Genomic DNA, 22,500 nt, shown 5'->3' with positions numbered 1-22,500 from the left:
TCCATTCACTCTATACAGTCATTTTGGAAAAATGACTTACTGAGAGGCTGAACATGCTAGCTAGCTAGATGATCCTCAGCTAGAGGAGTCACTGAGGGCCTGGAGACAAGGTGAGTGACAAATAAAGAACCAACAACATGACTGATCTGAAAGTACTGCGATCTGAGTAGTCTGAAATACAAATATACTACTTCCACCAGCTTCTAGTACTGCTACTACTGCGGTTTGTTGACTGGAAAACTCTCACCGCTCTCCCTCTCCTTCTGCACCAGCAGTTAAAACCCTCAGCTGGATGCAACAAGTTCAGGCCCTGGGGGTTGTCGAAAGGCATTCTGGGAAACGTAGTAAATCACTAACTACAGTAGAAGCAGACGAGGCAGGTTGAGGGAGAGTGGGTTCTCCAAAACAGTAAATGACAAGACTTCATCGCTAAATAACTGCTGGATGAACTGAACATCACAGACTGATGGTTTTCCCTTTAAATAAACTGTCAGTTGAACTTGTTCTTGGTTAGAAGGAGATTCTGGTTCCTCCTCCTGGCTGTGGGTCAGTTTGTCAGCACTAATATCACCACCCATACTACCAAATGGCAAACATCAACTTATCTGTATTATATAATTCTGTATTATATAATTTCATTCAGAATAATAATTAATGGTTTTTCTCTTGCGGCTGCAGCTTCGTGCTTCACCCATGTCAAACAAACTGATTGGTGTGTGTGAACAGAAAGGTCGCCGGCCGCGCTGTTTACACACTAATCAGAGTCAGACACTGCAAACAGCACAACACTGTGTGTGTGTGTGTGTGTGTGTGTGTGTGTGTGTGTGTGTGCATCAGCCCAAAAATACAGTCTAACCTGCATTTGACAAGGGAACTCTGCAGGAGCCTGGCTGTCCTTCATTAGCGCTTTTCCAACATTAAAATCTAAATTTTTACCATTTTTTCTGCAGTTTTAACAGATTTTTGTTTCCTTTTCGATGGATTTGGGCAGCAGGGTTTGGCCTGTGGGAACACTCGGAGGTGATTTTAAAAGACGGTCAGATTGAGTCCACATGCTGCTGCTGCTGCTGGTCGTTTGGTTTTATTGAAGGAGAATAAAGTTCAGCTGCCAACAGGATGTCCTGCTCCTGCTGCTGCCTGGCCCCGGACGCCCCGCTGCTGCTGGAGGGTAAAACCTGTTTCTGAAACTCAGTATAGTGCTACAGGTTCAGAAGAACAATAAAGGAAATATTATGGGAATAGAATATATTGTCTTATATATTATAGAGCTGTGCAACTTTCATAGTGTGTGACTTGGTAGGGTTTAGATGTAGTGTGTAACTTAATGTTCTGAATAGAAAGGGATATTGATGGTAGTGTGTGAGTGTTGTTGAGAACAAGGTGCAGCTGACAGCAGCAGCAGGGTAGTGGACTTGGGTCTGCTGAGTCGGGGCAAAGGGGGCGGGGAGAGTGTTTCTGGGACACTGGAATACTCTGTTGAGCCTTCTTGAGTGTCGTGGGCCTATTTCAATGAAACATGGGTGAAGGAGGTTGATAACCCCGATGATCTGCCTGCACTCACTCACCCTGATATGAAGCTAGAGCAGGCAGCTGGTGAGTGCTGCTGCTTTGTGACGGTGCAGCCTGATGGTTTCTATGGGACTCACTGGTATGGTAGTGTATCATAAAGTTAAACTCTGGATCGGGCCTCCATAGGAAAGCTCACCTTGGATTATGGCACAAAGGATATTAACATCATATCCTGTGTATTGATAAATGCATATCATAGAGGATAAAAAAAATACCATAAACTAGCAGTTCTCCGTCCTTTTGGCCACAAAACAAAGCGAGAAGGCTAAAAACTATTCTGTATTTCACTAGAAAAAAACAAAGATCTAAGAGAAAAAAAAAGACGTCATAAATTTGCATAGTAGAGATATCTTTTTTCCTCTCCCCAACATGATCTCACAGCTCCCTGGTTGAGAGCAGCTGCCATAAAGCAGGATAAAGTCACTGTAGACTCTGTAGAGGAGCAGAAGCAGAGCACAGAGACAGTCCTGGTGATGCTGTGGGAATACTGCAGGGATATTTTAGGAGGAGGAATATCACAGAGCTACTATGAAGAACAAAAACATACCACAAGTACCATAATCTCACTATAAACTCACTATAGAGTGCCACATACTGGGAATATTATCGGAATATTGTAAGAACAGGACTAGTATAGATACTATAGACCAGTGGTTCTCAACGTGGGCTCCGGGGACCACCAGGGGTCCTTGAGGGGGTTCCAGGGGGTCCCCAGCAATAAATTGATGAATTGTTAAACTTCAACATTATTTTATTTACAAGAAGTGAACACAGTTAGAGAATGTAGAAGAATGATGTTCTGATCATAGTTTATCTGTTATCTCTCTACAACACAGACAGTCATGGAGTTCTGGACAAAATCAAATCTGACAATAAAAATATTCTCAGATTTGGGTCTGAGGGACAAAATCTCATCAGATGGGGGTCTGTGGTTCTAATGTGGACTAAACTAGGGTCCTTGATATGAAAAAGGTTGAGAATCACTGATGTAGAGGATAAAAATGCCATGAAGTCAGATAAGGTGACTATAAAGTCATGATAGAGTAAGTTACTGTATCATAGGGACACTATTTTATTAGTTCTAATAGTTTTATTAGCTTTCTTTATAAAGGATCAGTGACTGCAGGTCAAAATTCACCCGCCTTTCTATTATCAATCAATCAATCAATCAAGCTTTATTTATATAGCACATGTGCAAACAAATGGAATCCAATGCGCTTCACATTCAAATTGATAAAATAAAATAAAATACAGTTAAGAATACAAAAAATAAGGAATGAAATAACAATTAATCACCATAAATCCCTATAGGAATGCTGTAGAAATACTGTATGGATATTACAGTGATTTTTATAAAGACTCAGACTCTGTCTGGTCAGACTTCAGGTCACGGAAGCGTCCGGGAAGCGAACCGCCAACCGGCGGAGACGAAACCGAGCCGGTGAGAGAGGAGGAAGAGGAGGAAGAGGAGGGAGCAGGAGGAGGAGGGGAAGAGGAGAACAGGAGCAAAATGGACATCTCAGTGCTGAGAGAGCAGTACAGGTGGAGCAGAGAGAGACAGAGGCACCAGACCCAGGTGCTGCTGCTCAGACACGGTGAGTCCCGCACGGCGAGTCCCGCACGGTGAGTCCCGCTGCGGCTGGCCGGGGAACGCGTCTGCTTCTGCGGGGAAATGAGTTTGGTTTTGCGGAGAAACGAGTTTGTTTGTTTGAAGGGAAAAGAGTTTGTTTAAAAAAAAAAAAATGCGTTTTGTCTGTCGGGAAAATACGTTTGTTTACGCAGAAACGCGTTTATTTCGCGGGGAAATAAGTTTGTTGTGCAGTGAAAAGCGTTTTTATCTCCTTTCAGCTACTAGTGTCAAGCCAGCCCCTGTAACTACAAGACGTCCGGTTAGATTTCAAAATAAAGGTGTTATACAAAGTAAAGTGAAGCTAAATAATATTTCATAATATTTAAGTGGGAATCTGTAGTAGATGATAATATTATTGTTGTTTGTTTTTTCCAAAGTTGCCTTTTTATATTACAGCATCTGAACATTTGTCCACTTATGTAAGCCTTTGTGTGATTACATGGCTTTAGTATAAATAGAGAAAGGTCTATAGAGATATAGATAGAGAAATGTATAGGCTACTTTATTGTCCTCCAAGAGGAAATTTGCTGTGATACTCTTCACATGGAGAAACTAAAGAACAGTCAGTTTGTAAACATGTATACGGCTAACGGCTGCCAAAAATACACAGAGAAAGAACATTGGACAGACAACTTAGACACGACTTCTATCTTTTTATCTCTTAAAAAAGTTTGTAAGTTTCTGCCATTCTACTAATTTTATAGCCTTTAGCTACAATTGTGCCACTTTACCTGTCAGAACAGCACTTTGAAGAGGAAATACCATGCACCATAATTCAGTATTCTTTTTTTTAGGATCTATTTCACAGCTATAGTTTCACATCATAGTTAATGCAATAATTCCACTGTGTATTGTGATATTGTTTCATTGTTTGGTACACCCCACTAATTAGTCTTTTTCTCCAAGTGGCAAACATTACGCTTTTATTTTGAAGAACGCATCGCTTAAGTTCCGGTCTTAGCCTTGCTAACTCTGGCTAACTTGACAATGTGGCGGCTCAAAGTTGCATCAGGCGTTTGCGACAGTTGTTTTTTTACCTGTTCGAGTCCTAATTATTCACATTAACGGCTGATGTCTGATCCTGTCTGGCTTCTCTCCTAGCGGACAAACATTCAGCTGGTTGTGGTTGAAATGTTAGTCCAGTTTACGGGAATATAACAGGTGTTTGTTAACGACTTCCTGATGTTCAGCAGCAACAAGGCGAGTCAATGGAAGAGTGTAGTGTAAAAAAAACAAAAAAAAACTAGAATATTCAATAAGGGAAAACACACCTCAAACAAAATGAAACATTCACCATCTGAAAAAGTGACACTGTAATACTTTTTAAATAACAGAAGGTAACTTGTTTGTTTTCAAATGGTGATTATCTCCTTTTGGAACCAAACTCTTCAGTTATCTGACAAAAGGTCAGAATCAGCAGTTTGACTTCTTTCCCTCATCACATATTCTATTTCTGTAATGACATCACTGTAAACACACTTTCCTGACTGGAACCTGATCCAGGTTTCCACACAGAAACACATCAGACCTCAGACCCACATCTGATAGGATTCAGTCCCGAGCCCCATCTGACAGCTCTACTGCTGACAGATATGGCTTCATATCGAATTATATAAGTAGCAAAAACTGAATTATAAATGCAGAGGTGATGAAAATAACAAAACAGTAAAGTGAACAGAACGAAGTAAACAGATTTGTTGCCTCCACCCTTCTAGGACTCGCCTTACATCATAAATGTTTAGTTGTTTATATGACAGATGATGAATGGTAGAAAGTGCTGATATCATGATGAATATGGCTGTTTTCATCAAATCATCTTTGGATTTATCAAATCACTTCACTATCAGAAACTCTGACTCACTACCTTCATTCAAAAATAAACTCAAAACTCACCTCTTCAAAACTGCCTACTTGACCCCACTGCCCACTGAACAAACCATCAACACTGTTCCTTTCTCTCTACTTTACTGTCTTAATACTCATTTATTTATTTTTATTATGGTCATTTATTTATTATCATCACTTTTGTACCATTTGCTTTATATATTTTAATATTTTATTCTCTTTATCCCTTCGCTGTACAGTGTCTTTGAGTACCACGTAAAGCACTCTAGAAATAAAATTATTATTTTTATTATTATTATTATTATTATTATTATTATTATTTATCACTCTTCATCACTTCATTTTTACTTCTACCCCTCATAAAAATGATGATCCTGATTATTTTTCACTGCCCTCAATCATGATTATTGATTATTGATTGTCTTGATGATTTGAGGAACAAAATAATATTTTACTGCACTTTTGGCATCTTATATCAACATCTTTTATTTTTGAAAGAAAAGAAACCTGTCTCTCACCTGTCTGTCTCACTCTGTCCCCCCCCCCGTTCCTCTCTCTTTCTCTCTGTCTCTCTCTCTCTCTCTTTCCGTCTGTCTCTCTCTCTCTCTCTTTCTGTCTCTCTCTCTCTCTCTCTCTCCAGTCTCAGAGGAACTCTCTGAGGCCGTCAGCATCATCCCGGTCAACCAGGGTTTGTTGACGTCGTCATGGGAACCGCAGAGCGGCTCACCAGCTGCCACTCCACCGAGCGTGAACTTTGACCCCGGCCTGATGACCTACGACCCCTGGCACGTTCACCTGGGCCTCCACCGGCGCTCCTGCCCCGGCGTCACCGCCCAGCTCCCCCCCCCTGCAACAACAAACTCCAGCATCAACAGTTCCTCCAGGCTAGTTATTATTATTGTTATTATTATTATTATATCAGTCAACTGAGTTTTGGCTCTGACTCTGTTAGAGCCGTTTCTTTTCTTTTTGTAAACAGTTCAGAGGAACAGCATCACCTGGTGGCTAGTGTCACATGTCACATGGGAGTTACCGTAGCTTCCAAATGGGAAAAACCGTTGACGTTAACCTCCGAGTGGTACCTCTGAGTAGGGAATATGTGATCCTTCGTTCAGAAGAAGGTTGTCATATCAGTTGATCGTAAAGTCCCGAACAGTAATGTGCCTTCCAGCAAATAAGTTCCACCTAGCCACGATAGACGCCACAGCAGGGCTTCCAACACGCTTTCCATAAATGAATGAAGTTGACGGCCATTTACCTTGTTGAGTGGTTGATTGTAGTGCTGATCCAGGCAGGTTGGCGGTAGCAGTATGAAGGTGTGGTTTCAAAGGACTGACAATTCAAACTTATAAAAAGAAGACCATAATACCACAACAAAAGCGGTTGAAAAACTGTATGCTGGCGTCTTCCTAACAAACCGAAAAACTGGCTACCTGCGATGCCATATAAATTACCCACAGGTCCCTACAAACTTGACCCTTGACAGGTAAAGCCCTTTCAAAATAGAAGCATCTTTTCTTAACATTATCCATTACATAAATCAGATTTCACTAATCCATATTCTACTCATCTATAAATTACAGAAATTAACTCAAACATAAACCAAAAAGGAGCGCAACAACTGAGCGCACGATCGGCATCTGGAGGTTTCCAATGAATGCAGTGCATGAACGCTTCCAGGTCGGAGCAATAGGAAGTCTTCCCATCATTCCGCTTCCTCCCATATGACATGAACACGGCGTAATGCCTGTTTCCACTAGACACACAAACAGGAAAATAGATTAGGAAGTGAGCAATCATGGGCAGTGAATTGTAAATAGTGAAACCTTTGTTTTGTTGTTTTGGTTATTTTTCGTGTTATTTGATTTACTCCTCATCATATACTGAAAACGCCTATTTTTAGTTTTTATTTAAACTTTGCCGAAGTTTTTTTTAATGTTATATCACAACCTAACCTGCTACTCCATTCATCACCATCAAGCAAATGTGAAAACATTATCTTAAAATGACAATGACAATGTCCATCATTGGGACTACTGCTTGTTATCGCTAGGTTTAGCATGTGTCATCACCAGTGACAGAAACATATTAACAGTGAGCTTTTTAAAAGCACATGAAAAGCTTTAGAAAATGAATTGTTTACATTAACAAACGGCAAGGATATGGAAATAAGATGCAAGGAAGTCTTGACTGACTGGTTTCCACTTTGCTGTCTTTTCTCTACAGGCGGTCCTCTCTTCCCTCTGAGGCTGCCAGCTCCCCAAACGAGTTCAGAGACAGAAAACTCTCCGTAGATTCAACAACTGATTCCCTCAGCAGCTCCTTCAACAGCGCCAAGGGAGATCACTTCAGTGGTTCCTTTGACGGTTCCAGAGGAGATCTAATCAGTGATTCCTTCAACGGATCCAAAGGAAATCTAATCAGTGATTCCTTCAACAGTTCCAAGGGAGATCCAATCAGTGATTCCTTCAACGGTTCCAAAGGAAATCTAATCAGTGATTCCTTCAACAGTTCCAAGGGAGATCCAATCAGTGATTCCTTCAGTAGCTCCAAAGGTGATCCAATCAATGATTCCTTCAACAGTTCCAAGGGAGATCACTTCAACAGTTCCACTGACAGTTCCAACATGGGTCCAATCCTAGTGTCCCTCGACACTTCTAAGCAAAATTCCGGTGACGGCTCCAAAGAAGATCACATCGACGGCTCCTTCAGCAGTTCCAGAGGCCGTTCAGTCAACATTTCAGTCAACAGTTCAGTCAACAGTTCAGTCAGCAGTTCATTCAGCAGTTCAGTCAACAGTTCAGTCAGCAGTTCATTCAGCAGTTCTCGAGAGCATTCAGTCGCAGGCTCTCTTACCAGCTCTGACGAAAGCTCCACCCCCGTTGCTTCCGTCACATGTTCTCCCAGCAGTTCCACCGCCAATCTGGATGAAGAAGAGGTGAAGAAGAAGAACAAGGAGAACGAGCCAGCGAATAGAAGGAACAGCACTCCAGTGTTGCGAAGTCCCAGGAAGTCCTCGGCCCCGGCGCTTCGACTCACCAGGCAGCCGAGTTTTGGGGGGTTGCAGCCTCTGGGCCCCGACCAGCACCAGCACTACTACCCCTTCCCACACAGGAAGACCCCAAGGAAGTCTGAGGCCGCCAGGAGGCTGGGGATGTACTCCTCTTTCTGACAAACCCATGAACGCTACAAAATGATTCCAGAAAGCCAATGTTCACTTCACAATAAAAGTTCCCATGCGTCTAGAAGAACAAATTAATGTGAAGTGTTTCAGTCCAAAATGAGACATCCACAGTTTGGGATGCCTAAAGGTGACAACTACTCTTTCAAAATCAGTGCTATAACAAAATTAAAGGTATTTCTTAGAGTCCTTGGTTGACAAAATGAGAACACTAGACTGGATCCTTCATATTTCACAGAGATCAAATAATGCACTTCAGGTGATTAGTGTTTTTTCCCAGAATGGATATACAGTATTTTGGAAATTAGCTCTTCATATTTTTTATCTCTTCTCATATTGTCTGTTCAACATTAAAATGAATGGATAATTGGAAAATGGATAATGAATGGAGATAATTTTGGCACTTGCTTATTCAGATGCTTGGCAGAAGCTCAGTAATATAGCACTTTTGCTTCAGATTTAAGGCTTCCTGCAGTAGCACCACCACAACCCGTCCTGCATAGAAAAGACCTTTCGGAAGTCTGATGCCATCAGGAGGCTGGAGATGCTCTCCTCCATCGAGTCCATCAGTGTTACATTGGAAATCAGTGTTCACTTCACAATAAAAGTACATCGTGAGGAAGAGAAGAATGTACTCCTAGCTTGTCAGTGGATCGTTAAAATTATTGGATAAATACTTTAAAGTTGCACGATCCATCCAGTTTATCGGCCTAAATTACAACAGAGAAGAGCGTCCCCTCCCCACTAACTGAGACGCAGCAGATTGACTCTATTTGCCGAAATGAAACTCTGGTGTTGGGTATGGACACTGGCAGGAAATCTCCTCCACACACAAAGTGACAACAGCAGCAACAAGCTCCATCCTGAGACCCACCAACGGTCATTGTACCTACTGCAAAAAGACTGTTTTCACCACCTCCACCCCACCCGCCACTAAGTTGAAGACATTTAGGTCCGAGCAGTGTGCAGTTTTATACTTTCTTTGGGTAATGAAGTGCTTCAAACTTTTCAAAATCCAAACAGCTCTCTCTCGCTGCCACTTCAGGTCGCCAAAGCTTGAAGTTGCCTATAGTGCAGAGATTATTTTGATTCTTATTCAGATCAGTTTTGCAGATGCTCAATGTAATATAACAGTTGATTCAGATTGTCGGCCTCCTCTTCAGTACCGAGGACTTCAATACATGTGGCTGCAACACTGGGCGCACTAGGTTGCTTTAACATACAAATGGGGGGAGCAAGCTGAGGGTTTTGCTTCCAGATCAATCTTGGTGTTGGTTAGTGCAGCTTGGAGTGCAAAAACTCTTCTTATTTTATCATATGAGAGAGATTCTGGGTAATGCACACTCTGGCAGCCATGTTGGAGGTCCTCAGCTCTCTGAACAGCTGACTGTGTTTCTGTCGTCTCAACAGAATTGAACAGACGGTTAATTTCTGTCTGTTTCTGACTGAACTGATCATTTCATCACTGATCCATCTGATTGATTTAGTGTTTAGATAATGTCAGCTTGTTAGCTAGCTAACCATAGTATCTGGTCAGCTAACATCACTGTCTTGTTGTTAACACATCTGATTAGCACACTAGCTAACGTATCTAGCAGCAGCTAGCGTTAGCGTGTTCACATTAACATCAGTGTGTTTGCCGGCTAGTTAGCTAGCTAACAGTTTGTTCAGGTTAACTGAGCTGACTCTTCTCAAGCTACAACTCAGAGTGTTTTGAGAGACTAGGGCTAAAGACAAGACAGTTTACTGTGTCACAGTAACCAAATCCACCTTATCACACTATTCACTTTTACTGAGAACGTTACTGAATGGATCTACAGCCACACCACAACAAGCTGACTCAGCTGCTCTCTGCTTCTAGCTGCTTGATACAGATTTACACTTTATTAACTAACACACAGTTCTACAGATTTACACTTTATTAACTAACACACAGTTCTACAGATTTACACTTTATTAACTAACACACAGTTCTACAGATTTACACTTTATTAACTAACACACAGTTCTACATGTTCCTCCATCATGGAGACAGAAGCGGTTGGTAGCAGATGTGTAATGCAACTGCAGATGGTGACAAAAGCACTTATTTTAAAAACTGCCCCTACACTGTTGTACTGTGTTTTAGGGAAGTTGGGTTAAGTTTGTGTATTTGTCTTGAGATTTAATTTAATTTCATTAATTTTCTTTTTTTTTTTTGCTTGCTCCACCGCCCCTGAATGAATGGACTGTGGAGCAGAGACTTCATGTTGACAGCTGCTGAGGATATAACCCTGGTCTGCGTTTCATAACTTGTAGAGTATAATATTGAACAAGTACTATCAGTTATACACTCATAAATGCAAGTATGTATTCAATAAAAGATCATGTATGCATATGCTTTCGAATTTAAATTAAACAGATTCAGATGACAATTGGTTGTTGGTTTCAATGTCACTCTCTTGACTTTGAAGAACCCTGGCTTTGTGGAACCCAAAAGGTTCCTCTAAGACATTGCTCTGAAGAACCCGTTGTGGGTCTACCTGGCACCTTTACTTTTTAGAGTGCATGCCAAACCCAGGGCCGGTTCTGTCTGGGTGATGATCCTTCATTGTTATCAACTCTAAAGCCCATTATTGTGAGTATTCAGACACACTCAAAATATGGCAAGACTTAACCTCAATTGTGTCACATTTTATGTTTATTAATGGCCAAAACCTTTATTAATGGCCATAAAGGAAGACTTTTCAGCTTCTTTCAAGTGTCAGGGGATGCCGAGAGGCTGAAAACTATTCAGTATTTCACATGAAAATAGCAAAAATTTGAGGAAAAAAACGAAAATAATAGACATAAGTAATTTGTATAGTACATTTTTCACTTTTCCATAAATCAAAATCTGTAGACTTCCACACACTGTCTTCACTTACAAGGACCCTTCTGATGTAGGCAAACTTCATGGTTGCACTTCTATGTAGTTAGATTTGTCCCTCATACGGCGCCGTACTCGTAAAAGTAGCAGCCTTTACTGTAAAACCGAAGATCGTCTATATTGCAGAAGATACAATCCTCCATAGTACGCAACTAGAAAGTACGCAACTGGCCCAGCTTCCGGTCAACAAAACGTGAGAGCAGGCTGGTTTGCTGCGATCCGTGAAGACGGAAGCGGGAACGGGAAGTAGTGTCGGAGTGAGAGGTCTTCCTCCTCCTAGCTCTGTCAGAGACGACAACAACAAAAACAACGAGCTGGAGACGGAGGGCTAACGTTACTGTAGCAGAAACCTCCGACTACGAAGCTCTCTGCTCTCAACAACATCTCTCCTGACAGCCAGGTAGCACACAGCAGCCACTGCTCCTGCTTTAACAGCGACGACTGTCACTTTTATTGGAGGGAAACTAAGAAAACCCGCTTTGTTTTGAAGCTAGTAGCGTTGTTGTTATAAAGTCGGCAGGTAACGTTAGCTAACCGTGTGATGAGTTGCAGTCTGACAGTAAACGCTAGCTAGCCCGTTAAGTTCGCACGTCGAAATTGGCCACAAACCGGGAGACTCAAAGCACAACGGTTTTTGTTAGCCTCTATTTTTTTCTAAACGTTAACTAGCATTAGCTTTGGTTAAGCTTACATTGGAGTAATTTAGCTGTCTTGTCTTTCCACTTTTCAGTTTCTAGATCGCCAATATTACCAGTAAGGTCACAGCACCCCGCCTACATGCCTGAGTGATCATGTTAGAGAAGTGCTAGGGGAGAAGAAATAAAATGAGAGACAGGCAGAAGGGGTTTTTGAGATCATATTAGTGCAGGTAGAGGAGGATAAGTTCAGGTTCAAGTGTGTTTATTTGTCAGATACATTCACATAATACATCACATCACATAATATTTGTTTGTCTTCATCACATACATAAGTCCAGCGTGACCCTTACAATCAACAAGCCAAGCTTTGTCTCCATATGATTACAATATTTACACATAATTAAGGTTACAAAATAAAGACCTGTTCTTTGAAAAGCCATTTTAACAAATTACCTTCACAAGACCAGAATAAATCAGATTTGTTCTGATATATGAACATAGCGGAGGGATATCATTTAGGAGAGATAGTTCCTGTTTGGGAGACCGGATCTACTTTTATTTTTAAAAACTGATTTTAGTGTAAACCAAGAATAGAAATGCAAAATGACAACAGACCAGTTGCTGCTTTATTGTCTTACAGCAGGATCTGTTGTTGAATCTGTTCACCAACGTGTTCAATGTCAGTTTCCATTCAAATGAACGAGAAGTAAAAAGAGTAGTTTATATTCTGGTTTTCATGGCGGTCAAGTGACCAATAACTTCCATGTTAAAACTAAGTGAAATGTTGCTTTAAGAGACGAGTTTCCAGAGTGGAGCGATGACCGTCAGACTCCTCCCAGAGGGGGGATTCCTCCCTGTTTCTAACTTTCACTTTCCTCTCCTCCCGCTCCTTTCCTCTCCTCTCCTCTCTTTGTTCTCCTCTGTCTGTTCTCTGTCTCTCTCTCTCTCTCTCTCTCCTCTCCTCTCTCTCCTCTCCCTGCTCTGTGTCAGAGGCGATGGCGGAGCAGAACATCGAGGCGAAGCTGAAGAACCTCCTGAAGCAGGAGAAGATCCAGCTGTGGAACCCGCCGTTCACCGACGACAGCAACGAGCCGGGGCTGCAGCACATGCAGGTAGAGAGGAGAGGAAAACATAATAATCAGTAAATACTTGTGAACCTGCATCACTGTTTCCTAAAGCGACAAACTGCAGAACTGACCCTTAAACTTGTGACGTCACTGGGATGTAAAATCTGGCTCTGCTAGACAGTGAATGGGGCGTTGACTTTCTTCACCCATAAGGTTTCTGTGTGAATTCTTGCTCCCAAATGTGGTTTAAATTCTGGTTTGTATCTGTTAGCAATGCTGGAATATGAACTTAATTTTCATATGACAATTCAACTCAGCATCTTATGGCTCCACAAAGTCACTGCTGCCCCATTCATTGTCAATGGAGCAGCTGCCGGTTTTACATCCCAGTCACATCACAAGTTCAAGGGTTTTCTCTCTGATTTCTAGCTTCAGGAAAGAGTGGAGCAAGTTCACAAGTATTGACTGAACGGTCCTGAGGCAGATAAATAAGATAAATAACATGAATCCTTGAAATGGGTGGCATTCCCCTTTAATTTGACTCATCTGAAAGCAGAGTTAAATGAGGCACAGTGAAACAGAAACCAAAACTAGCAGATTACAGAACGAAGAACAGTAATAAACTTGTGTGTGTGTGTGTGTGTGTGTGTGCGTGTGTGTGTGTGTGGTGGTTTCAGGAGCTGGCCCAGCGCTTCGCCCCTCTGGTGGGCCTGGCGGAGTCGGAGGTGGGCGGAGCTCTGGAGTCCATCAGAGCGCAGGCTGTGAAGAGAGGGAAAGGAAACAAAACCTACAGAGAAACCTGCGTGGCAACGCTGGAGCTGCTGCTGCCCAGAGACAACAAGGGGGTGAGAGAGAGGGGGGGGGGGGGGGGGAGAGAGAGAGAGAGAGAGAGAGAGAGAGAGAGAGAGAGAGAGAGAGAGAGAGAGGGGGGAGAGAGAGAGAGAGAGAGAGAGAGGGGGGGGGAGAGAGGGGGGGGACAGAGAGAGAGAGGGGGGGAAGAGAGTGAGAGATTTGTTTTGTTGTGTTGTGAAATCTATTTATTGTCTTTTATTGATTATCTTTTTCATCCGTTCACTTTGGCAACACAGGAATGTACTTGTCGTGCCAATAAAGCGAGTTGAAATTGAAAATTGAAATTGAGGAAATTCAAAAGACAACACTGCATAACAAAACAACAAGACAGTAATAAAGATAACACAAGCCTTCTCAAGCGGAGGCAGGTACCTGAGCCTGAGATATAGAAAGTGGTCAGAGAATAAGCAAAACAAATGAGAGGAGAAGGGAAAGAAGAGTTGTGTTACTTAACAAGTCTTAATTGCTAGAGCGAATGTAATCAGTTACTATTTACTATATGGTCGAACAATGAACTTGCGGAGGCCGGTCAGGATTTGACATTGGTCTCAGTGTGCGATGTGCACGATCTGTCTCCAGTGTGTAGCGTAGGATCTTGTCCGACACAGTATAGATATCACCCGCCTCAGTACCTTCTCTCAGCCCCACGAGCCTTAAGTTGTTACGGCGGCTTCTGTTCTCCATGTCATCCATTTTTTGCTGTAGAGTCTGGATCTGCTTGGTAGTTTGGGATAGCTCGGTGGTGGAGCTCTCTACCTTGTCCTCCAGCTCCCCAATTCGGCGTTCCGCGTTGCCCAATCTGTTAAGCATAGCTCTAGTATCTTTACTGAGGCTGGTGATTGACTCGGCCATGCTGTCCATTTTAGTTCCAAAATCTTCTCTGATGTGTTTGAGCTGTGAAGCGATGTTTCTGTCCCATTCAGGAGTGTCTGCCAGCTCGTCCTCGTTGTCCACCTGTTGTTGCTCGGCGGCGTAGGCCAGTTTGGGCGTGCGGGTTGCCATGTTACCGGCTAAACCAAACACGTTTGAGTCTATTTTCTTCTTACTGCTTCTGGTAATTCGGTTGGTTTTAGTAATTCCCGAGTGTTTTTACAATATGTTAACAAAGTCCGACAATTAAGTCTGTGTCCACTCGGTACATTTAGAGCAAATCATGAAATGCGGGGAGCCGATTTGGCGTCTAGCGTGCCATCTTCACCTGTCACCTCACGTGATTTCCTTGTCTATTGTGTGTTTTGTATAATGGTGAAAATGAACAATGAAACTCTTAATAATTTTTTTTTTAAAAACTCCACTGTGGAGCCTACAAACGGCTTTTTTGGAGATATTTTGACAAAAAAAAAAAAAAAAATGAAATTGAGACAGAGAGAACAGAATGAATTATAATTATCAAGACTTCAAATGAATGCTAATTATTTAAATACCGCTACTACTACTACTACTACTATTAGCACTACTATTAATACTGCTACTACTACTAATACTGCTACTACTACTGCTGTTACTACTACTACTACTATTAGTACTGCTAGTACTACTACTATTAGTACCACTTCTAGTACTACTACTACTGCTAATATTAGTACTGCTATTATTACTACTACTACTGCTACGATTACTACTACTACTGCTAATATTAGTACTGCTATTATTACTACTACTACTGCTACGATTACTACTACTACTGCCAATACTACTACTACTATTAGTACTGCTATTACTACCACTACTACCACCACTACTACTACTTCTACTACTGCTACTACTACTAGTAGTACTACTATTACCATCACTACTACTACTGGTACTGTTGTTTTTTACTACAACAGCTAACAATAATAATAACAGTAGTAATTGTTTGTTTGTAGGATCCCAGGAAGAAGAACTACCTGGAGAGCAGGCTGGATGTGTGTGTTCAGCAGGTGATGGACAGGTAGGAACACAGTTCACTTCAGGTCAGTTCAGTTCAGTTCAGTTCAGGTCAGTCCAGTTCAGTCCAGTTCAGTTCAGGTCAGTTCAGTTCAGTTCAGTCCAGATCAGTCTGACAGATCCTCCTGCAGCAGGTCTCAGCTCAGTGTCTGTGCAGTGAGACAGAGAGACGCAGCGCTGGCCGGTCTGACCTGACTGACTGCATCGTGTTACTTTACTGCTGCTGTACTGACCCAGTTTCCCCTGGGGATCAACAAAGTTCATCTTATTTCATCCTAACCAGTAAAGAACACCGTCTAAAGTACTAGGTTGTAAGGCTATGCACTCCACGGCCACTTCATTAGGTACACCGGCTCATTAACACAAACAGCCTGCTCCTCCAAACAGCAGCTCGATATATAAAGCATGCACTGGTTCGGTGTTTTGGTCTGACTGTTGGTTCAGCATCACAAACAGCTGCTGCCCTCCTGGGATTTTCACACTGCAGACAGTAGAGTTTACACAGAAAACAGCTTGTTAATGAGCAAGGTCAGAGGTCAGAGGTCAGAGGCAGACTGGTTCAAGCTGACAGAAAGACAAATGCTCCAATAACAGTCTTTACAACAGACAACACACAACCTGTTGGCCCTTCTGATAAATGGGCTACAGCAACAGATGACCAGCCGGTACTAGCTAGGTGTACCTAATAAAGTGGCCGTGAGTGTATATACTGTAGCTTGCAGAATAATCCTGATTATCTTTTCAGACAGACTTGAGCTGATGTTATTCTATCAGATGGTTTCAGAGGTTCAGTAGCAGGTTGAGTGTGTTTGGTCTTTTCCTGTAGGATCGGAGAGGAGTACGGCCTCAAATCCATCAAGCTGATCCTGAACGGGAAAACTCTGTCTGCTGGTGAGTGTTAGCTGTTAGCTGTTAGCTGTTAGCATCACAGTCCTGGATGTGTGAATAGCAGCTCTACAGATAATACACAGATAATACACAGATAACACACAGATAACACACAGTGGACGTCAAAGGTCAACACACCCGTTCAGAGTTTGTAGTTTTTACTGCCGTGTGGCCTGAAATGAAAAGTCATTAAAACACTTTCATTTCACTTTGGATGTAGCACTCAGCAAAATGAAGGTAAAAACTAAATACTACTCAATTAAAAATGTAAAACTAAAACAAACCCTTCCGTTGATATTTAGTAGGAGACTCTTTTGCGTTTATGATAAGACTCTACTACAATGGTTTCAGACATTTTCTATCTTTCTTCTTTGCAGAAAGTTAAAGTTTTGATTGATATCCACTGTGCATATTTATGAATTTCATTCAAAACTGAATCCAGTGGTTCGGTGACAAATTATTGTAAACAGAGTTTACAAATTGCTTTAACAATCAAATAAAAATCATGCTCATAAAGTAAATTAAAACAAGTTAAAAAGAAGGCACCATAAAAAGATAAAAAGATATGTGGACTGGTTTAAAAAAAAAAAAAAAAATGTTACCTGATAATCATCACTTGATATTGATAGTGTTGGTTTTCAAACAGTGGATATCTTATTTTGGGTCTAAAACTCTTCAGATATATATGATAAAATGTTTTGATTGATTTTAGTTCTTTAGTTTAGTAGTTATTTATTTTAATTCCAGGAATCTGATAAAGTAAACAATTAATTTAAAGTGTGAATGTTTTAATTGATGAACTGGTGAATTTCTCTAAGTGGGTTAATTGTTTGTGTCTCTCTGCTGGCACTCTGTGTTTTCTGTGTACGATCTTATTTAGCAGTGTGTTTTGGGATGAAACCCTCCAGTATTTTCAAGTGTGTGTGTGTGTGTGTGTGTTTGTGTGTGTGTGTGTTGCTCAGACCAGCGCCTGGAGGAGCAGGGTGTGAAGAACCACAGTAAGGTGATGGTGCTGAAGGTGAGCGACGCCGAGAGGAAACGACAGACCGCCGAGGAGGAGAAGAAGAAGAACCAGAACGAGAGCCTGCAGAGGACACAGAAAGGCTTCCAGATCCTGTCAGAGAGAGGTAGGGCTGAGTCACTGCTGGAAAGGACCAGTCCATCTAACCCTAACCCCTCCTGCTGTAGCTCGTGGACCCACAGACAGTATTGTCTGTAGCTGTTGGAGCCACAGACAGTATTGTCTCCAGTCAGCTGTCAGTTGAAGCTCCGCTGCCTCTTGCTGCAACAACGAGTCCAAACTGTTTGTCAGAATATCTCCAGAAAAGCCGTCTGTGTCTCCACAGAGTCGAGAGGAAACAGACTCAGTTCCTCCGTTACTCAACTTTCACTAATCAGGAAATCACAGAACTATTTCTCTCTGCCGCAGCGCAGACCGCTGTGGGGTGAAAGTCGGTTCCCGGCGGAGCGATCTGGTTCTGGACGGTCGGGTCGGATCGTAAACAGTAGAGTTCGGTAGAAGACGATCCGCCGAGTGGAAACGGTCGGTGCCGCCGCTTTCCGGGCCGCCGAGAGAAATACGTCGGTCGCTCTCCGTATCGTTTCCACAAACTGGATTTACTGGAGATATTTTGATGAAACAGCAGGATTACAGCAGGATATCTCAGACAAAATCTTCCCTCGGACTTAAATGGGGGTCTGTGATCTATCTGGGTATCTGTCTGAGGGTCTGGCCATGAAAATGTGTTGGGGAAAATGTTTGGGAATCCCTGGTTTAGATATCGCTGCATTATAATCCTTATTATCCCTCCATGCTGTTGCTCTGTCAGACGGCAGTGAAGACCCAGAGACCACGCCCTTCCTGGAGATCGCTGACCAGAAGGGAAACCCACTCAAGATCCCTCACAACGAGAAGAAGGTAGAGAGAGAGAGTGTGTGTGTGTGTGTGTGTTGATATTTGTTAGTCTTGAACCACCGAGCGCTTTTATTTTGAAAGGAGCAGAGGAGAAAACATCTGGACCAGATTCATCAGTATGCAGAAGTAAATATTTTTTTCACTGTGTGCTCAAATGGAAACACAAGCTGAGCTGAAACAAACTGCATCCATTATCTGCTTACAATCATCTGCTTTTTTCTGAGTATGTTTGTCGCTTTGAAAAACGTGCAGATCGTTTTCATTGAATATCAAAGCCTGTGTGTCGGTCATCAAGGTGTGTGTGTGTGTGTGTGTGTGTGTGTGTGTGTGTGTGTTCTCCAGGCTCTGATCCTTGCCATGGGTTTCCATGAGAAAGGCCGTTCTCTGATGAAGAGGAAGCAGTACGACAACGCTCTCTGTCACCTGCTGCAGGCCGACGAACAGTTTGGGTGGGAAGATGATTTACAACTCCACATTTACACACTCTGATATTAAATATAATGATACAAAACACACTGCAGGATGTAGAGAAACAACTCTACTGCACCGCACAGATAGAAAACTACAGTACAGCAGGACATCTAATATTTCTATTCTAACAGAATTCCTCTGCTGTTATTTTATGTCTTTTCCAGCATGTCTCTCTTACATGATCCTTCTAGGGTCACAGGAATATAGTCAAGGTGCCGTGACCTCTGACCCCTGACAACCTTACCGTGGGTCACTTATAGCAAGGTTCCCATGGTCATGAAAATCCTTCGAAAATATCATTAAACCTTTGGAAAAGTCATGAAAGTTTAAATAATGACACTAAGTTTATCATTTTTTGTACAAACAAAAATGAGGAGGCTAAAATGCAACTGATCAAATCAGATGTTTAATGTCAAAGCATTTGTAAAGGTTGGTCTCCACCTCCAGGAATTTGAGAAAATGTGACAAAAATGGGTAATTTTTATATAATGATACTAGAGCTGCAACGATTAATCAATTAATCGATTAGTTATCAACTATTAAATTAATTGCCAACTATTTTGATAATCGATTAATCGGTTTGAGTAATTTTTTAAGAAAAATAAGTCAAAATTCTCTGATTCCAGCTTCTGAAATGTGAATATTTTCTGGTTTCTTTACTCCTCTATGACAGTAAACTGAATATCTTTGGGTTGTGGACAAAACAAGACATTTGAGGACGTCATCTTGGGCTTTGGGAAACACTGATCGACATTTTTCACCATTTTCTGACATTTTATAGACTAAACAACTAATCGATTAATCGAGAAAATAATCAACAGATTAATCGACAATGAAAATAATCGTTAGTTGCAGCCCTAAATGATACCAAGTTTATCGTTTTTGTAAACTTGAAAATAAAAATTGCAGGAGTCATTTGGAAAAATGCGACAAAAAATAAATGCAATTTGTCTGCAAAACGGTTGCTGTGAGTCTCAAACAAATAAAATGTTCAATATAGCGTTTGTAAAAGTTGCTTTACATTACAGCGCCTGTAATACAAATATTGTATTATAAATACAAAATTTGGTTTGTTATGGAAAAGTTATGGAAAGGTTTGGGAATTGAACTGTAAAATAAGTGCAGGAACGCTGTTTAAAACACTGATGATGTAGGAATTGAATGTAAAGTGTGTGTGTGTGTGTGTGTGTGTGTGTGTGTGTGTGTGTGTGTGTGTGCAGGCGGTGCGGCTCGGGGCTGCTGGGCTCGGTGGATAACTACGCGGTGCTGCAGCTGGACATCGTGTGGTGCTACCGGGCGCTGGAGGCGCTGTCCTGCCTGGACGACGGGCGCGTCCGGCTGCAGCGGGCCGAGGACTGCTTCCTCACCTGCTACGGAGAGCAGCAGCAGAGGCTGCTCATGATCAAGGTGCTGTCACACACACTCACACACACACACACACACACACACAGAGAGAGGAGGAGGTTTCACTCACAACAGATTTCAGGGTGTCTGCAGCTCCGTAAAAGTCTGAAAAAGTCTTAAATCATCAAAATTTAAGGCCCTAAAAAAGAATTAAAATGTCTGAATACAGTTATTAGCGTGCGTAATGTTTTTCACCTTTTCTCTTATCAAGTTAAATTTTGCTTGATGATTGGACTTAACAGTTCATTTCCTTCTATACTGTTTCTCATACTGCTCATTTATAGTTCAATTGGAAATAGGCAGTTTTTAATGATTTATATTTTTGCATTTTTTCCATTTATTACACCTGCAGATATCCTGTATTTCCATCTGGGGGAAAATGTTCAATATTGGAAAATGACATCCTTTTTGTGTGTAAAGGGATCCAAGATGGAGAAGAACTATCAATAGTAGTAATAGTAGTGATATTCAATAGTGAGCTTTGCTTTCATGCCAGGAAGCATCGTGTAAGAGCAGGTGTCATGTTTCTCAAATAGTGCTCATAGCTTCACACACACACACACTATGGAAACAGCACATGTGACTGTATTGTGTCATCCTGTCATTAATGATGCTATATGCTTGTTGGTGAATTTTTAAAAAAAATGTTTTACTTACTGCTTCCATCCAAGAGTCAATCAGTCATACACACTTGCATGTGCTTAGCCTCTGTTTCTTGCTCCCTCTCTCTCACTTATACACACACAGGTCTCGACCTAGTTCTGATGTGTGTGTGTGTGTGTGTGTGTGTGTGTGTCCAGGGTAACACAGGGAGAGAGGAGGTGTTGTTCCTCAGACTGTACCTCCTCCAGAGTCTGCTGTCCTACATCGAAGGGAACGACGCTCAGGCCCGACACCAGCTGCACAAGGTACCGGTCTGAATACAACCCTCCCTAACACTCTGCACTGCAACTCTGTCCCGGGACACAGAAATATGATGGACGATCTGTTTCTCTCCTGATACAATTCGATACGTGATCTGAGGTTCAGGATCAATACAACCAGGATAGGATGTGATCAATAAAAGTTCAGTGACAACAAAGTCTGACTGTGCAGAATTCTGTTTATTTCTGAGACTCAAATCTTTCCAGCGATGCCATTGGCTGCTAGAATGTAAACAACAATTTAAAAATGTTGTTACAAAGTGACAATAATATAATTTGGATGGAGAGCTTGTGAAACTGTGATGGTCAAGAGTCTCATTAGTGATTACTACAGCAGAATAACATGGAGCTGATATCACCATTCATGTTCCTGACAGCAGAATAACATGGAGCTGATATCACCATTCATGTTCCTGACAGCAGAATAACATGGAGCTGATATCACCATTCATGTTCCTGACAGCAGAATAACATGGAGCTGATATCACCATTCATGTTCCTGACAGCAGAATAACATGGAGCTGATATCACCATTCATGTTCCTGACAGCAGAATAACATGGAATGGTCTGACCAGCAGCCAAATGCTGGTAGATTCAGTCTGAGTCTGGTAGAATCATCTGGAGTCTATTATTTATTCTATCACAATAACAACGGAAAAGTCTTGTTGGCTTTAGATAGATATTTATTATTTCCACTAGGTGGAGACGTTCTACAGTCATCTGTGTCTGGACTCTGTGTTTTATAGTTAATGTTATTATTTTATCAGAGGTGGGGACTCGAGTCACATGACTTGGACTCGAGTCACAGTTTTAATTGCTTGAGACTTGATGCATGAAGAGAAGACTTGAGACTTGACTTGACTTGGGTTCTGGTGACTTGGGACTTGACTCTGACTTGTACTTTGATGACTTGAAAAGGTTTCTAAAGTCTTGACTTGAGATCTTGTGTTTGTGTAAATGACTCAGATTGAAAGTGATGAGATTTGTTCCAGCGGACGACTGAATTTAAATTCTGTTTTCTGAATTTGTATGGAATGATTGAATTTATTGAAGTTGAAACTGATTATAGAAATCAAACTCATGATGCTCTTACCAAGTTTTTATCCTATTAAAACCATATTGCATTGAAAAGTCCTAGATATTTAGTTTTCTTTAAGATATTAAATTGATACTGGACTCTTGATTTGTTCTGACTTGACTTGCTGTTCTACATTTAGACTTGAGACTTGACATTAATGACTTGGACTTGACTTGGACTTGACTTGGTAATCTACATTTA

General features: G+C 41.6%; 1 protein-coding gene across 1 annotated transcript in view; it reads left to right on the top strand.

Annotated features, from left to right (window-relative positions):
- Nucleotides 1-11,445: 11,445 nt before the first annotated feature.
- nub1 (negative regulator of ubiquitin-like proteins 1) overlaps nt 11,446-22,500 on the top strand; it is a 17,792-nt gene continuing 6,737 nt past the window's right edge. Inside the window, exons 1-10 of the mRNA XM_071898706.2 lie at nt 11,446-11,533; nt 12,762-12,883; nt 13,516-13,683; nt 15,559-15,623; nt 16,446-16,510; nt 17,470-17,634; nt 18,337-18,425; nt 18,765-18,871; nt 20,114-20,300; nt 21,098-21,205. Of these exons, the coding sequence (XP_071754807.2) occupies nt 12,767-12,883; nt 13,516-13,683; nt 15,559-15,623; nt 16,446-16,510; nt 17,470-17,634; nt 18,337-18,425; nt 18,765-18,871; nt 20,114-20,300; nt 21,098-21,205 (1,071 nt within the window). The 5' untranslated portion in view covers nt 11,446-11,533; nt 12,762-12,766. The remainder of the gene's footprint in view (nt 11,534-12,761; nt 12,884-13,515; nt 13,684-15,558; nt 15,624-16,445; nt 16,511-17,469; nt 17,635-18,336; nt 18,426-18,764; nt 18,872-20,113; nt 20,301-21,097; nt 21,206-22,500) is intronic.

This window comes from Centroberyx gerrardi, chromosome 22 (genome assembly GCF_048128805.1).
Source record: "Centroberyx gerrardi isolate f3 chromosome 22, fCenGer3.hap1.cur.20231027, whole genome shotgun sequence".
In the NCBI taxonomy this organism is placed as follows: Eukaryota; Metazoa; Chordata; class Actinopteri; order Beryciformes; family Berycidae; genus Centroberyx; species Centroberyx gerrardi.
The sequence above is the reverse complement of the archived record's forward strand: the minus strand, read 5'-3'. Positions and strand labels throughout refer to the sequence as shown.